The sequence below is a fragment of the Amblyraja radiata genome, chromosome 45 (genome assembly GCF_010909765.2).
Source record: "Amblyraja radiata isolate CabotCenter1 chromosome 45, sAmbRad1.1.pri, whole genome shotgun sequence".
NCBI lineage: Eukaryota > Metazoa > Chordata > Chondrichthyes > Rajiformes > Rajidae > Amblyraja > Amblyraja radiata.
The window spans coordinates 1,777,690-1,795,167 of NC_046000.1; the positions used below are offsets into that span (position 1 = coordinate 1,777,690).

The window sequence follows — 17,478 nt, forward strand, 5'->3', positions numbered from 1 at the left end:
AGCTGATGCCAAGGAGAAGTGAGTTGCAATAGTCCAGTCGGGAGGAGATGAAGGCATGGACGAGTCTTTCAGCAGCGGGAGGTGTGAGAGAGGGTCTGAGTTTGGCGATGTTGCGGAGATGAAAGAAGGAGGTTTTAATGACATGGCGGATGTGAGGCTCAAGGGAGAGGGTGGAATCAAAGATCACGCCAAGGTTGCGGGCCTGGGGAGATGGGGAGACAGTGGTGCCGTCGATGGTGAGAGTGGGGTTATTGATTTTGCTGAGTATTAGTATTAGTATTATGATAGGTATTAGTAGTATTATTTCTTGTTTAAATGCGATTTTGCTTGCGTGTTGCAACCTTATCTGCTTTTGTTTGACAATAGACAATAGGTGCAGGAGTAGGCCATTCAGCCATTCGAGCCATTCAATGTGATCATGGCTGATCATCCCCAATCAGTACCCCATTCCTGCCTTCTCCCCATATCCCTTGACTCCGCTATCTTTAAGAGCCCTATGTAGCTCTCCCTTGAAAGCATCCAGAGAACCTGCCTCCACCGCCCTCTGAGGCAGAGAATTCCACAGACTCACCACTCTCTGTGAGAAAAAATGTTTCCTCGTCTCCGTTCTAAATGGCTTACTCCTTATTCTTAAACTGTTTGGATTGAAGTGTGTAAGTGTAGGAGATTTGCTGCTGAAGTGTGTTTGATTGTTCCGTTGAGAAGGTGGTCCCCACCTTGAGCTGAGAGTGTTTACCGATTTAAAAGCTGTGTGATTTCTGTGTGTGAGATTTGCGTGAAAAATTCTTCGGTACCAGGTTGAAAGGAGATAGATTGATTGTGCGAGAGACATACTGCTGCGTTGAAGAACTTTTGGCCATTGTTTTGTGAGCGAACTTGTTCAGTCATGTGTTAAATTTGTAAAATTTTGGGAGTGAAGTGTGAATAGCTTGAGCTATTGTTTCCATTGTAAGTTGGTTAGCTTTGGTTTGGGAGATGAAGAATATTTGGAAGATTGGGAGAGTATTCGAATTAAGAGAAGTTTGCAGCCTCCACCAAATGCCCCTTGCACTCCCTATATGCCACCTCCACATCCAACACCTCATGTGCCTCACAGACCAACTCCTGTGCCTGCAGCACCACTCACATTCCCTACTGATCCTATAGTATCACCTGCTCACCAGACAGCAGCACCAGCACAGAGTTCTTTGACCCCAACAGCTCCAGCACTAACAGATATTCCAGTAGTGCTCAGTACAAGGAGCAAGACAAAGAAAATAGCTCCCGTGTTTAAAGACAGAGTGCGATCACCAGAACCATTTTACGAACCTAAACCTAGGAGAATAAAACGACCACCTAGAGAGACAAGATATGCCTTTAAAAAATACCGCCTTCCCCCTAGTGATGAGGATGATACATCGAGGGTAAAGTAGTCCCTGGGGACACAGAGAGTGAGTCAGACATAGGAAAAATTATGAAGGAAGGGTAACTAACCCGTCATCAGTTCCCAGTTGCATGTGGGAGGAGGGTGCCTTTTGAAATTTGATGTATTAAACTCTTGTTTTTGTGAATTGTAGAAGTATGATTTCAATGTTGTGTTTAAAGCATTTTTAAGAGGTAACTTTTTAAGGGGTAACTTTTTCCACACAAAGGATTGTGGGGGTATGGAACAAGTTGCCAGAGGAGGTAGTTGAGACAGAGACTGTCCCAACATTTAAGAAACAGTTAGACTGATGCATGGATAGGACAGGTTTGGAGGGATATGGACCAAAAGCAGGTAGTGTAGCTGGGACATGTTGGTGGGTGTGGGCAAGTTGCGCCAAAGGGCCTGTTTTCACACTGTATCACTCTATGACTACATTATACCTCCACCATGCATGAATGCTTCAAAATCAAGTGGTCGAGTTTTATTGCCATATACTCAAGCAAAGAAACATAGAAAGTAGGTGCAGGAATAGGCCATTTGGCCCTTCGAGCCAGCACGGCCATTCAATATGATCATGGCTGTTCATCCAAAATTAGTAACTCTTTCCTTCCCCATAGCCTTTCAGTATTCAGTATTTATTTAATATCATTTTAACGGAGTACTTGCATACACAGATGAAACGAAAAAAAAGTTTCTCGATCAGTTTCCATTCAGTGTAGTTAATAAAAACAAGATAAATACATAGAGCTTTAAAAAATTTAAATGACCATATCTAAAAACAAAAAGTAGTCCTAAAAATTACAATAAAATAAAAACAGACATTCCGACTGACAGTGGCTTTGCTTTGACAGGTGCCTAGCTGTCAAAGTATGGGCGAGGTTGAATGTGTTGGTGAACGATATATGGGGAGGGGACACAGTCCGTTAACCAGTCTTATTGCCTGTGGGAAGAAGCTGTGTAGCATCCTGCTGGTTTTGCAGCTGATGCTCCTGTACCTCTTCCCAGATGGCAGAATGGAGAAGATGTGGTGTGATGGATGATAAGGGTCCTTGATAATGGAGAAGGCTCTGCTGATGCTCCGCTTCTTATAGATCTCCAACAGGAAAGGGAGTGGGGCACCAATGATCCTGCTGGCTGTCTTCACTATCCTGTTGAGTTGATTTTGCTCATAAGCCTTGCAGCTCCCAAACCAGGAAGTGATGCCGTAGGTCAATATACTCTCGATGGTGCCCCTGTAGAAGGTCCTTAGATGAACAGTAGGGAGACCTGCTTTCCTTAGTCTCCGGAGAGGGTGGAGCCGCTGCTGAGCTCTTTTGATCACTGCTGTGGTGTTGGTCGTAGAGGTCAGGTCATCCGCCAGGTGGAGTCCCAAGAACTTCACACTGCTGACCCTCTCCACAGCAGCTCCATCAATATGCAGCGGAGTGTGATGTTGTTTTCCAGCCCTCCTGAAGTCGATCACCATTTACTTGGTCTTTTCCACATTGAGGGTGAGATTGTGAGATCTACACCACTCTGTAAGCAGCTCCACCTCCATCCTGTACGCCGACTCATTGTTGTCGCTGATGAGACCCACCACTGTTGTGTCATCAGCGAACTTGTTGATATAATTATTGCTGAGTCTGGCAGTACAGTGCAAGTGCCAGTGTCCACCTTTAACAGCTTCAGCTTCTCCACCAGCTGCTGTGGGATGATTGTGTTAAAAGCGGAGCTGAAGTCTATAAAGAGGATCCTGGCATAGGTATTCTTCCGGTCGAGATGTGATAGTGCAAGGTTGAGTGTTGTAGAGACTGCGTCCTCTGTGGACCGGTTGGCTCTAAAAGCGAACTGCAGTGGGTCTAGGTCAGCAGGGAGACAATTTTTAATGTGCTGCATGACCAGCCACTCAAAACACTTCATTAGTGTGGGTGTGAGAACCACTGGACGAAAGTCATTGAGACAGGCTGGGTTGGGTTTCTTCGGGACAGGAACGATGGTGGCACTTTTGAGACAGTTGGGCACTACTGCCTGGCTGAGTGAGATGTTAAAAATGTCTGTAAAGACATCTTTTAGTTGCTCACCACAATCCCTTAAAACGCATCCAGGGATGTTATCCGGCCCTGCAGCTTTGCGTGGATTGATGCTGGCAAAGGCCTTTTTAACTCCGGCTGTGGACAGCCTGAGTGACTGGTCGCTGGGTGATGGCAGGAGTGCTTGTATCTGGGTGGTATTTTTAACCTCAAAACTTGCGTAAACCTTGTTCAGTTCATCTGGTAGAGAGGGGTCGTTTTGGCATATCCGCAGCGGGGGGGGGGGGGGGGGGGGGGGCGGCTTGTAGCCCTTGATTTAGCTAACCCCAATATCCAGCGAATTGGCCTCCACTGCCTTCTGTGGCAGAGAATTCGACAGATTCACAACGCTCTGGGTGAAGAAAGTTTGTCCTCATCTCAGTCCTAAATGGCTGACCCCTTATTCTTAAACTATGTGTGGCCCCTTGTTCTGGACTTCTCCAACAGCAGAGAAGCCGCGAGTCAAATTTAGTGTTGCTGCGTTAATTGTTCTGTAGGTGAGAGGGAAACGGAGTTGGTTTCAAGGAGGATCTCTTACTGCAAGTCGTCGCCAATCTTTGTTTCGAGGAATATCTGCCTAAACTTACCCTTCCGCATCAGTCATCTGCTGTTTCATGTTTATATAACCATATAACAATTATAGCACGGAAACAGGCCATCTCGGCCCTTCAAGTCCGTGCCGAACCCTAGTCCCATCTACCTGCACTCAGACCATAACCCTCCATTCCTTTCCCGTCTATATACCTATCCAATTTATTTTTAAATGATAAAATCGAACCTGCCTCCACCACTTCCACTGGAAGCTCATTCCACACAGCTACCACTCTCTGAGTAAAGAAGTTCCCCCTCATATAACCATAAAATAATTACAGCACGGAAACAGGCCATCTCGGCCCTTCTAGTCCGTGCAGAACACTTATTCTCCCCTAGTCCCATCTACCTGCACTCAGACCATAACCCTCCATTCCTTTCCCGTTCATATAACTATCCAATTTATTTTTAAATTATAAAATCGAACCTGCCTCCACCACTTCCACTGGAAGCTCATTCCACACAGCTACCACTCTCTGAGTAAAGAAGTTCCCCCTCATGTCACCCCTAAACTTCTGTCCCTTAATTCTCAAGTCATGTCCTCTTGTTTGAATCTTCCCTGCTCTCAATGGGAAAAGCTTATCCACGTCAACTCTGTCTATCCCTCTCATCATTTTAAAGACCTCTATCAAGTCCCCCCTTAACCTTCTGCGCTCCAAAGAATAAAGACCTAACTTGTTCAACCTTTCTCTGTAACTTAGTTGCTGAAACCCAGGCAACATTCTAATAAATCTCCTCTGTACTCTCTCTATTTTGTTAACATCCTTCCTATAATTAGGCGACCAAAATTGTACACCAAACTCCAGAATTGGCCTCACGAATGCCTTGTACAATTTTAACATTACATCCCAACTTCTATACTCAATGCTCTGATTTATAAAAGCCAGCACACCAAAAGCTTTCTTTACCACCCTATCTACATGAGATTCCACCTTCGGGGAACTATGCACAGTTATTCATAGATCCCTCTGTTCAACTGCATTCCTCAATTCGCTACCATTTACCATGTACGTCCTATTATGATTTGTCCGGCCAAGATGTAGCACCTCACACTTATCAGCATTAAACTCCATCTGCCATCTTTCAGCCCACTCTTCCAAATGGCCTAAATCTCTCTAGACTTTGAAAATCTACTTCATTAACCACAACACCACCTATCTTAGTATCATCTGCATACTTACTAATCCAATTTACCACACCATCATCCAGATCATTGATGGACATGACAAACATGTACATCAATTTAGTTTAGTTTAGAGGTACAGCGCGGAAACAGACCCTTCGGGCCAGCGACTCCACACGGAACAGAGATCCCAACACATGAACACTATCCAACACACAAAGGATTTCTTTGTACCTTCTTATCAAACCAATTAACATACAACGTTGGACATCTTTTGAGCGTGGGAGGAAATGGGGAGAACGAACAAACAGCGTACAGATAAGTACCCGTAGTTAGGATCGAACCCAGGTCTCTGGCGCTGTAAGGCAGTAGGTCTACCACTGTACCACTGTGTAGACAACCTGCACATCCCCAATCATTTCCACTCGTAATTTTAATTTCATGTTTCAAGTATTTTATAATTCTATGACTAGTGGCAGATCAATTTCCTTCCTGGGATGAATAAATTTATATCGTATCATTTTGTAAATGCATCTGAAATGTTGTTACAGTTCTGGCTCCGCCCTGGCAGCTCATTCCAGATGCCAATTAACCTTTATGTGAAAAATGTTTCATTTAATCCTCCTCTCTCTCACTTTAAACTGATGCACGTTTAGACCTACCATAGGAGGCAGATCCTGGCCATCTAGTTTGTTTATGCCTCATAATTTTACATGCTTCTATCATGTCATGTCAGCCTCCTTTACTCCAGAGGATATAGAATACAGCCTGTCCAATCTCTCCTGATAACTCAAACCATCCGATGCAGGCAACATCCTAGTGAATCTTTTCTTCACCCTCTCCAGCTTAATCACATGCTCTCTGTGGTGTGATGACCATCACTGCACACAATACTCCAAGTGCAGCCTAACGGACCATTAGTACATCTGTAACATGGCGTCCCAATCCTTGTACAGTGCCTCGGCTGATGAAGGTGTTCCTGCCCACTCTTTCAGCGAATCCTCTTCAGATCCTTCTCACTTCTCACATCCAGCCTTGATTCCCTTCAACTATAAGCGATTTCAGTATTCTGACTGCACATGCCCAGGTCATAGGTCACAAGAGGAAAACATTCTCGGCATCCGCAGCCAGGATCGATCCCGGGCCTCCGGCGCCGCTATCTCTGCCGAACCTCCACTGGAACATCCCCGTCCCCTCCCGAGTGACCCCTCCCCCATCCAGGAGCGGCGCCCCCAGGCTCACAGCCAGCGCGGAGAAGCAGCGCTAAATCCAGCTCAACTCTGCCTGTCTCGCCGGGTTTACCTACCAGCCCTGCCTGGACTGACGGGAACGACGGCCCAGGCTTACAGGCAGCTCGTATAAGCAGCGCTAAATCCAGCTCAACTCTGCCTGTTAACCTAACAGCCCTGCCTGGATTTACGGGAATGACGGCCCAGGCTTACAGCCAGCGCGGAAAGGCAGGGCTAACTCCATGGCTCCGGGCTAATGTCCCATCAGTCCAGGCAGGGCTGTAGGTTAACCCGGTGAGACAGGCAGAGTTAAGCTAGATTTAGCATTGCTTCTCCACGCTGCCTATAAGCCTGGGCCATCGTTGCCGCAAGTCCAGGCAGGGCTGGTAGGTTAACGCGCAGAGTTGTGCTGGATTTAGCACAGCTTCTCCGCGCTGGCTGTAAGCCTGGGGACGCAGCTCCTGTCTGACTTCCGACGTCTCTAGCCGCCCCCGGACGGACGGGGGAGGGAGGCACTCGGTAGTGGACAGGGATGGTCCATTGGCGGTTCGGCAGCGATTGCTTCGCTGGAGAACTGGGATCGATCCTGGCTGCGGATGAGGCACAGGTCTATGTCCATGCCGCAACACAGCTGCCGAGAGTTTTTATCGCTTGTGATCGTCGACAAATCCCATGACTCCTTGCGCTTTTCGGAATACCAAACTCACTTTTTGAGCTGGGTTCAAGGAAAGAGCGTTCATGTCTCGGCCCTATTTCCACCAATCTTTCCACCACCACGCACAAGAAGCGACAAGATAGACACCATTGTCTGCAGTTGGCGAGACGGGTGTTCAGCTCTGGCCGAACAACTTCTAATCTTGTGTGTGGACTTGATAAGAAGAAGATCTATTGAGCTGGGCATCCAGTGACATCAGTGACAGAGGCTCCACACTCCCAAGGTGGACAGTCGTAAAGATTGAAAGAGTCAAAGAATCATAAAAGAAATAGGCCCTTCAGCACAATTATTAGGGATCCAGGGTCGGCAGTAGTTCACCATACCGAGCCACTGTAACATTTGCTTCGCCTCTTTTGGAATAGGAAATTCGCTAATTGGTTCCAGTTTGCTCTTTTCTAAACTTCTCTCCGTCGCCTAAATTATTACTCCGAAAAACGTTATTTTTGTTGAGCCATCAATAGTTTGGACTGAGAGACCACATATCCTACATTTGCCAGATGATTCAATAATTAAGCAGTGTCCTCACGATGCTCTGCTGATCTACATCAGCCACCAGCAAATCGTCCACATACTGTACTAAAGTGGGTTTCCTTTTAAAACTCAAAGTGCTTAACTGTTCTTGAAAACATCGAGAAAACAAGGTAGGCGAATTAATAAATCCCTGCGGTAGTCTTGTCCACATATATCATTGTCCCCTGTGAGTAAAGGCAAATAGATACTGGCTGTTCTTTTCCAGAGGTAATGAAAAGAAGGCATGTTGCAGGTCCACAATAGAAAAAATCTTAGCTTCCGCTGGAATCAAAGCTAGAATATGAGCCGGATTTGGCACCAAGGCATGGAGCAGCTCTATTACTGCATTTGGTCCATATCACTCTGAACTGTACATAGATTAAGTACATACATCACAGCCGAGATGGCCTGTTTCCGTGCTGTAATTGTTATATGTTTATAAAGACAGTTCGGGAAAGGCAGGGAACTACAGACCAGTGAGCCTAATGTTAGTGGTGGGAAAGTTACTGGTGGGGATTATGAGAGGATCCACTTGCAATTGGGAAGGCATGGACTGAGGAGGAACAGTCATGATGGTTCTTTGCATGAGAAATCATGCCTCAAGAATTTGACTGAGTTTTTCGAAAAAGGTACCATGGAAATTGGCGAGGGAAGGGCAGTAGATGTTGCCACGTGGACTTCATCAAGGCCTTTGACATGGTCATGTATGGTACACAGGTCCAGAAGTTAGACCATAAGGGATCCAGGGTGAGCTATTCAATCAATAGAAAACTGGCTATAGACGTGGTTGTGTCGAGCTGTTTTAGAGTTTGGCCTATGACCAGTGGGGTGCTGCAGGGGTCAGTGCTGGGTCCACTGATTTGCATGAGTATGCGATTGCCTTGGTTGATGAATAATAAATTAGTGGTACAGTCGACTGTGAATAAGGTTATCTAAGATTGCCACAGGATTTAAATCAGCTGGGACAGGGGCCCGAGGAATGGCAGATGGAACTTAACTTGGACAAGTGCACAGTGTTTTATTTTGGCTGAACAGTAAATGTCACTAGACTGCAGGAGGGATGTGGTTTTGCTGGAGAGAGTACAAAGGAAATTCAGCAGGATGTTGCCTGGACTGGAGGACATGAGCCATGGGGGGAGCTTGGAGAGGCTGGTCTTGTTGTCCTTGCAGCGAAGGAGACTGAGGAATAACCTGATGGCTGTATGTATATGAGGTTATGAAACACATGGAAGGGTAAATAGTTCAATAGGTAAATAGTCATTATTGTTTTCCCATGGCCGGTGTTTCAAAAACATGAGGGGACAGGTTTGAGGTAAGGCACGTGGATTTTAAAGGAAATCTGAAGGTTTTTTTTTACACAGGGATTGATTGATGTCTGAATCATGTGCCAGAGAAGGTGGACTCGGATACAGTCACCGTGTTTAAGAGACATTTAGACAGATGGATAACTAAGTAAGGCATAAACGATGAAGTCCCAATGCTAGCAAATGGGATTAATATACATGGGCAAAAAGATCAGCATGAATGTGGTGGGCCAAAGGCTCCATTTATTGGCTGGATGACTCTGTCCATCTGAATATAAAATGATCATATTTAGTGGGGAAAAGAAGCAGATTCTCCAAACATATCACCAACTATTTGTCCTGGTACAACCACATTGTTACTAGGGCTAAGGTGCCACACCAGCGCCTCTACTTCTTCAGAATAACAAAGCATTTTAGCAGCTCTCCAGTGACTATCAATTTCTGCTTATGCACCACTATAGACATCATTTATCCAGCAGCATCATAGCTTGCTGGTCTGTCCGGTATCGCAAAAAATGCAAAGAGTTGTGGAAACGGTCCAGTCCAACACAAACCAGCCTGCTCCATCAACTTAATCTACAGCTCATGCTACCTCAGGAAAGCACCCAACATAATCCAAGGACCACTCACAACCTGGTCATTCTATTTCCTCTCTTCTGCTGTCAGGTATAAAATATGACAGTTTCAAATCACGTAGCAACAGATTCAAGAACAGCTATTTGCCCGCTGTTATCAGACTGTTGACACCTTTCATATGTTTCCAATCTTCCAATTCACCTCGGTGTGGCCCCTTGCACTTAATTTGAATTTTGCAATAATGTATTGTATGAGTGAACGATCTCCCAGCATTACATGCAAAATAACTTTGTCACTGTACATTGCTACATTTGACAATAATAAATCTACTCCAAAAACCAAGAGATGACAAAGGCCTGAGGTTCACAGAGATCTTAGGGTTCTGGTGCATGATTCTCGCATGCAGACGCAGACAGAATTAGTGAACTTAACAGGTTACCTGATGTAAGGGAGTGGGGTTGCAGAAGGCTGTATGTATAACAGGTAGGTGATTTCAACTTCCGTTACACTGACTGGGTCTGCCATAGATTCGAGGCTATGTGGACGGGGTGGAATTTGTTAAATGCGTCCAGCAACGATTTCTCAAGTAATATGTGGAAGGGCCTGACAGAGAGGAGGCGACCCTGGGCCTCCTATTGGTAAATCAGGCAGACCAAGTGACTGAAGTGTCAGTGGGGAGCCAGTGACCATAATTATATCAGTTTAATAAAAAACAAGTAAATACATTATATTTCAGACATACAGTGAGTTGATACCACAACTGGAGTCTGTGTCGGGTGTTGGACTGTTTAAAATAGAGGGTCGCTCATGTATGAAAGAGGCGAATCCGATTCCAGGGATCAGAGACTCTGAGGAGCGGCGGAGTCAGCGAGTTTAACAGTTACTGAGCTGGGAAACTACACGTAACCCCCGAGAATCCACAGCACGAGTCAATCGTCGAGGTAATTCCACCCTGGGAACTGTGCAACGGGCCACCTGTCTGAGCTGTGAATGTGCAGACGTGAACATTGTGTCAGAGAGTGTGTTGAAGGGGCGGGCGGCTCAGGCTGATGTCACTGTGTTTGTGGGTCCGAACACTTTGCCGGATTTCCCAGCCCCTCTGGTGAAAAATGTAAAGCTATCAGTGGCACGCGATCGCCCCATTTCCCAGCTCAGTCCTGAAGTTGGAATTAACCGGATAGTTTACGTTGGTTTCGACATTTCTGACGATAAGCAGCGAGCATGTGAGCGATCGGGGCAGAGAACGCCCTCAGTGCAGCAGTGAAACCGGGCGAAATGGAAAGCGCTGACTTTAATTCCTATCAAATCTACTGGACAATAAACATTCCGGTCTCAGAGATGTACCGAGACCAGTTTAGGTCTCCGAGCTATCTGATTTTAATTGGAATCGGAGAGTTTTTGAGGACAGAGAAACACAGCGAGGCGAAGGGGCCGTGATCTGAGAGCAGGATGTCTCCGCCCCGTCCGCTCGCTGCCTTTAAGTTGCGCTGTGCCGCCGCCTCTCGCTTCATTTCTCACTCAGTCCTGAGTGTCAGAGAGAGTTTGTGCAGAGTCACCGACATGACCGAGACCACAGCCGCTGAAGCGGCTCCTCAAGTCGTCCCCGCCGCCCAAACCAAGGCTCCCAAGAAGAAGAAGGCGCCCGCCTGGAAGAAGGCAGCCGGTCCGAAGCTGGGCGACCAGATCGACAACATTGTGGCGGATTGCCACGATCGCCGAGGGATGTCTTTCTATGCGATAAAGAAGGGACTGGCAGCCAAGGGTGTGGATGTGGAGAAGTGCCGCCACCTGATCAAGACGGGCATCAAGAGGAAATTAGTAAACGGCTCCCTGGTTCAGATCAAGGGCGTGGGCGCCTCTGGTTCTTTCAAGACCGGCCAGGGAGAAGGCGCCGTGAAGTCGGCAAAGAAAGCGGTTCCAGCAGCCAAAACCTCTAAGAACAAGAAATCAACGTCCAGGAAAACCCCGACCAAGAAATTACTGGCAAAAAAATCTACCACCAAAAGATCATCGAAATCTCCCTACAAGAAAATTGTGGCCAAGAAACCAGCGCTTAAACAAATGGCGGCGAAGAAATCATCGCCCAAGAAGGCGGCGCCGAAAAAACAAAAAAAGGCCGTAGTCAAAAAGGCGAAGGCGGCCAAGAAGCCGGTAAAAGGCCAGGCGAAGACCAAATCGGCGAAACCCAAGAAGGCAGTGACCAAAATGTGAATTATAAAGCGCACATTGTAAAGACCTGAACCCAACGGCTCTTCTCAGAGCCACCCACATCTCTCAGGAAAGAGCTGATCCAGACTCAAACGATCCCTGTCCCAAGACAAACTCAGTGCCATTGGGGACTCGTTTAAATTACCGGGGGTTCCTTGTAACTCGCTGACATTCGCTGCACCCCCCGGTATCCAGTATATGGAATACAACTAAATGGTATGTCCCGGCTAAACCTCACTCGGACTGGGCATACGTTTGTCTTCAAGCTGAGTTCAAAGCCGTTTCAATTAATTTGACAGGGGTAATATCACTGACTGACTTTTACAACGGAATGTCTGTCTGAAAGTTTGGCCGGAGCGCTAAATTTCGGGTGGTTTGTGGGCAAACCGTTTGAAACATGTTTTCAGGAATCTGGGGCGTGGAGCTGGAATATGAGAGGAAGCTGTCTGTCTATAAATTGCGTATAAGCTGCGTATAAAAAGAGACAGCACCAGTTGGATTATCACTGAGCAGCGACTCGAGTGAAACAGCATCATGTCTGGTCGAGGGAAAGGAGGCAAAGGCGGAGCAAAGCGGCACCGCAAAGTGCTTCGCGATAACATCCAGGGCATCACCAAGCCAGCTATCCGCCGCCTGGCTCGGCGTGGTGGGGTATAAGATCTTTGGTGGGGTCAAGCGGATCTCGGGTCTGATCTACGAGGAGACCCGAGGGGTGTTGAAGGTTTTGCTGGAGAATGTGATCAGGGACGCGGTCACCTACACCGAGCACGCCAAGCGCAAGACGGTCACTGCCATGGATGTGGTGTACGCTCTGAAACGACAGGGCCGCACTCTCTACGGGTTCGGCGGCTAAATAACAACCGCCTTTATTCCAACACAAAACTAAGGCTCTTCTAAGAGCCGCCACAACCTCACAGAAAGAGCAGAGACTGGGGAATTAGAGTAGATGCAGATAGAAATGTGTTTTATTAAACTAGTTATTCCACCACTGAACATAACAGATTTTAGCTTGATCACCGCGGTCATTAGAATGCAAAGCCGACAGTAAAAGATCATAAACAAGACAAGGCGATGTCAGTTTCCCTTTTACCGATATACCTCATGATTAATGCAGCAACAGGAGGGTCGACTCCAACCCGTTCCCTGGGTAACAGTCGCTTATTTTCAGTCACGAGCAGAGCTGAATTCCGTCTGCACAGGGATCCGGTCTGTAAATCCGCGCCGCATATTCAGTCATGATTTAAGCGAGAAGTTAAAGTGGATTTGATATTAAGTTGACAGAAACTGATTTCAATTTGAAATTCAACCCACAACCAATGATACTGCAGTCCGTGCTCTCTGGTTGGCCGAGCTTCCCCCACCCCACCCGGCCGGCCCCCCTCAGACCTTCTGAAACAGCCGCCTGGTGCTGACAGACCTGCAGCCACTCGCAGGGATGGGACACCATGAGTGACATCTCTGCTCCATCCATTCAGAGGCTGTGGGCCGGCCCTTCACCAACGCTACAAAAGCGGGTCCCAGAGCCGGCTCCGTCATTCAGTCCCTGTATTTCACACTGTGCTCCCACTGTTGAAGGAGAATGGCCCGGACCAAGCAGACAGCGCGTAAATCGACCGGTGGGAAAGCTCCTCGCAAACAGCTGGCGACCAAAGCGGCGCGGAAGAGCGCTCCAGCCACGGGCGGAGTGAAGAAGCCTCATCGCTACAGGCCCGGCACCGTGGCTCTGAGGGAGATCCGGCGCTACCAGAAATCCACCGAGTTGCTCATCCGCAAACTGCCCTTCCAGCGCCTGGTGCGGGAGATCGCTCAGGACTTCAAGACCGACCTGCGCTTCCAGAGCTCGGCCGTCATGGCCCTGCAGGAGGCCAGCGAGGCTTACCTGGTGGGGCTCTTTGAGGACACCAACCTGTGCGCAATCCACGCCAAGCGAGTCACCATCATGCCCAAAGACATCCAGCTGGCCCGCCGCATCCGCGGGGAGCGCGCCTAAACTCCACCTCTCCACCAACAACAAACGGCTCTTTTAAGAGCCACTAATCCGGCAGAAGAAAGAGCTGTGGCTTTCTAATGTCCTTTTACATCAATGTTCTCTTCTTTCTGCGGGCTTTTATCTGAATTCATGCCGCAGAGACTGCTGCTGAGTGCTGACTTCAGTCATTCAAGTGGAACTGGTTTCGATGTAAATGCCAACACGGCTCATAATGGTGTGTACACGACCAGCCCCTGTTCGCTCTGCGCCCCCTTTTCTCACGCGCTCCGGGTTCAAGGACAACAAACGCCTTTATTACGCACTTTCCACGCGCGCACCTCAGTCGCTGATCAGTCCTTCCACAGACACTGAGTTACACCATCTCCATAGTGATCGGCGGGCGGCGCGACTCACCTGTTGCAGCGGCCCCTACTGTCTTATGTCTTTTTTTTATTTTTTGTCTAGTTAAATGTAGTTGTTCGTGTTTTTAATAGTGTTTTTAACTGTGTATATGTGGGGGGAGGGGGAAACTTTAAAAAAATCTCTTCCCTGCACAGGAGACCCGACCTTTTCCCTGTCGGGTCTCCGTTGTAGTTGCGGCCTAGCAGCGTGGAGCGGCCTCCAGCCGGAACGACCTGGGGGCTCCAGTCACGGAGCCTGCGGAGCAGCGGACTTACCATCGTGGGGCTGGCCGGCCTCGGAGCGTGGGGAGCGGTGGTGACTCGCTGCTGCGGCCCGACTCTGGATCTCGGAGCCTCCAGCAATGCAGCTTCTGTGGACTGTCGGGATAGCGGGAGCTCGCGGGCCCGGGTGGAGACCGCTTTCCGGAGCTCCCATAACGCAACTTCTCCAGCCCGTGTCGCGGGGTTGGAACGACCCGGAGCGGGGCCGTACATCACCCGGCGCGGCTTGATGGCCGCGGGATATTCCAGCGTCCGCCGGGGGCTCCAACTTTGTGACATTTAGACCGGGAGCGGGGCCGTACATCGCCCGGCACGGCCTAAAATGGCCGTGGGACTTATCATCGCCCGCTTGGGGCTTCGACATCAGGAGAAAAATGGAGAACAGGGGTGAGAAAAGACTGCCTTCCATCACAGTGAGGAGGAGGTTCACTGTGATGGATGTTTCTGTAAATTGAATTGTGTGTATGTCTGTAGGAAATTGTCTTTGTTTGTATGGCTGTGGAAACGGAGTTTCGTTTGAGCCTCACTGAGGTTCAAATGACATGTAATAAATATTGTATTGTATTGTATTGATGAGGCCGGTTGGAGGGACAAAGGCGGCGACCAGATACTCCAACTCCAAGTAACGATCCACCCAGCGCTGACGCTGCTGAAGGAAATCCTAATGACTCTGCTCACGCACCGTCTCACTGAAAGTGTTGTGTTGATATTTGGACACCGCATTGATGCAACTGGTTCGATATTTCATTCGCAGGCGATAGTTCTCATTCTGTGTAATTTGATCAAATTAGCCGTCCAAACCACGGTATAATCTACATGCGAGTACATTCCTGCCCACCTGATTGAAACAGAAACTTCACCCTCGCCTTTCTCGTTAGTTTGTTTCAATCTTCATACACTTCTCTCAGTGATCCATCCCTTCAGATTGAATTAACGTAAACAAGATGTTTGTGTGTTTGTTGCTGCTGCTGTTTTAATTGTGACGTGACTGACTTTTAGTGACTGCATTCTGTTGTTTTGAACGTGTGAGTCCCGCTTTCTATTCGAGAAACATTGCTGCGACGGCTCCGAGAGTCATTCGACAATTGATCGTCAATAGTCTAATGTCCTTTATGCAAAGAGCGATCTCTAACATGTTCTATGAATAGTGTTTGTACCCATAAGTTAGCAGTTTAAAATGGTAAGAATGCATTCTTAAAAATCTCTCGGGTAATTCATTCACATTCGGTGTGTCTTGTTGGTGGGTTCGGATAGAATAATTGGGATGCGGGGATCCAGTATCACACACATATGTGTCATTATTTTTATTTTTTTGCCTGAAAATACATTTTCTTTTTGGGCGGGCTTTTCAAACCTGTTATTTTGGGGCCAGGCGGTTATTTTCCGCGCATCTCCGGTTGCTGTCTGCTCATTGGAGAAAGAGGCAGCTGTACGATTGGCCTATTTGAAATCACCAATGAGATGAAGCGCTGCGCCACCAATAGGAAGCGCTCCACCGCATTCCTCTAGAAGCTACAAGAAGGGCGAGTGCGGGAGGATTTCCTCATTCTTTGTGCGTAGAAGTTGGTGGAAATGACTGGACGAGGGAAAACCGGCGGCAAAGCCAAGGCTAAGCCTAGGTCACGCTCGTCCCGGGCCGGACTGCAGTTCCCGGTGGGTCGTGTTCATCGGCTCCTGAGAAAGGGCAACTATGGTGAGCGGGTGGGTGCAGGAGCCCCTGTCTATCTGGCTGCTGTGCTCGAGTATCTGACGGCTGAAATCCTCGAGCTGGCCGGCAACGCGGCCCGGGACAACAAGAAGAGCCGCATCATCCCCAGACACCTGCAACTGGCCGTCCGCAACGACGAGGAGCTCAACAAGCTACTGGGAGGGGTGACCATCGCTCAAGGCGGGGTGCTGCCCAATATCCAGGCCGTGCTGTTGCCCAAGAAAACCAGCGCAGCCTCTGGCACCAAGAGCAAGTAGTTCAGCGAAACCTCAATCTAACGACCCAAAGGCTCTTTTCAGAGCCACCTACAGTGTCTATCAAAGGGCTGAGCACCGGCCGGGTATTTCCGTTCAGAGGACCGCTTCGTATTTCTTGTGGACGCGCCTCCACTCGCGCGTCTTGTTATAAACCACCCGGGCTAACTCTCGCTCCCCGTTACGTCCTCATGAATAAAACCATAATCTACAGCAAACAACGATCCACTACTGTCCGGGTTCCTCCACTGTCCCCCATTCTCATGTTCGCCAATTACATGTTTAGTTCAGAGATACAGCGCAGAAACAGGCCATTCGGCCTGGCGATTCCACGCCGACCAGTGATCCCCGTACACTAACACAAGCCTATACTCACTACGGACAATTTACACATTTTACGGGATTAATGTAGGAAGGCACAACATATGCTGGTTTACACCGAAGATAGACACAAAATGCTGGAGTAACTCAACGGGACAGGCAGCATCTCTGGATCGAAGAAACGGGTGACGTTTCAGGTGGAGACACTTCTTCAGCCAGTATCATGTTCTCTCCCAACGGGTTCAATGGGGCCCGAGTGGGGAACTGGGGAATTTCAGAAAGGCCGACAGTTCCAGACTATCAATCCGCAGAGAGTTAACATTTAATCTACAGTAATCTGTGTTACAACGCCAAGTACTCAATACTCTGACTGATGAAGGCCAAAGTGCCAAAAGCCTTTTTGACCACCTTATAACCATATAACCATATAACAATTACAGCACGGAAACAGGCCATCTCGACCCCTCTAGTCCGTGCCGAACACATAGTCTCCCCTAGTCCCATATACCTGCGCTCAGACCATAACCCTCCATTCCTTTCCCATCCATATAACTATCCAATTTATTTTTAAATGATAAAAACGAACCTGCCTCCACCACCTTCACTGGAAGCTCATTCCACAGAGCTACCACTCTCTGCGTAAAGAAGTTCCCCCTCATGTTACCCCTAAACTTCAGTCCCTTAATTCTCAAGTCATGTCCCCTTGTTTGAATCTTCCCTACTCTCAGTGGGAAAAGCTTTTCCACGTCAACTCTGTCTATCCCTCTCATCATTTTAAAAACCTCTATCTACCTGCAACTCGACCTTCAAGGAACCATGCACTTGTACTCCGAG

The 17,478-nt window shown here is 48.0% G+C and overlaps 2 protein-coding genes and 1 pseudogene across 2 annotated transcripts; all 3 read left to right on the forward strand.

The window, feature by feature from the left end:
- Window positions 1-11,061: 11,061 nt before the first annotated feature.
- Window positions 11,062-11,720, forward strand: LOC116968409 (histone H1-like). Its single transcript, XM_033015185.1, has one exon. It carries the CDS (start codon window positions 11,062-11,064, stop codon window positions 11,710-11,712), a length of 651 nt encoding a protein of 216 aa, XP_032871076.1. The 3' UTR covers window positions 11,713-11,720.
- A 463-nt stretch (window positions 11,721-12,183) lies between these two features.
- Window positions 12,184-12,564, forward strand: LOC116968579 (annotated as a pseudogene).
- Window positions 12,565-15,872: 3,308 nt separating this feature from the next.
- On the forward strand, window positions 15,873-16,377 carry LOC116968541 (histone H2A-like). The gene has a single exon (XM_033015308.1). It carries the CDS (start codon window positions 15,934-15,936, stop codon window positions 16,324-16,326), a length of 393 nt encoding a protein of 130 aa, XP_032871199.1. The 5' UTR covers window positions 15,873-15,933; the 3' UTR covers window positions 16,327-16,377.
- Window positions 16,378-17,478: the final 1,101 nt, after the last annotated feature.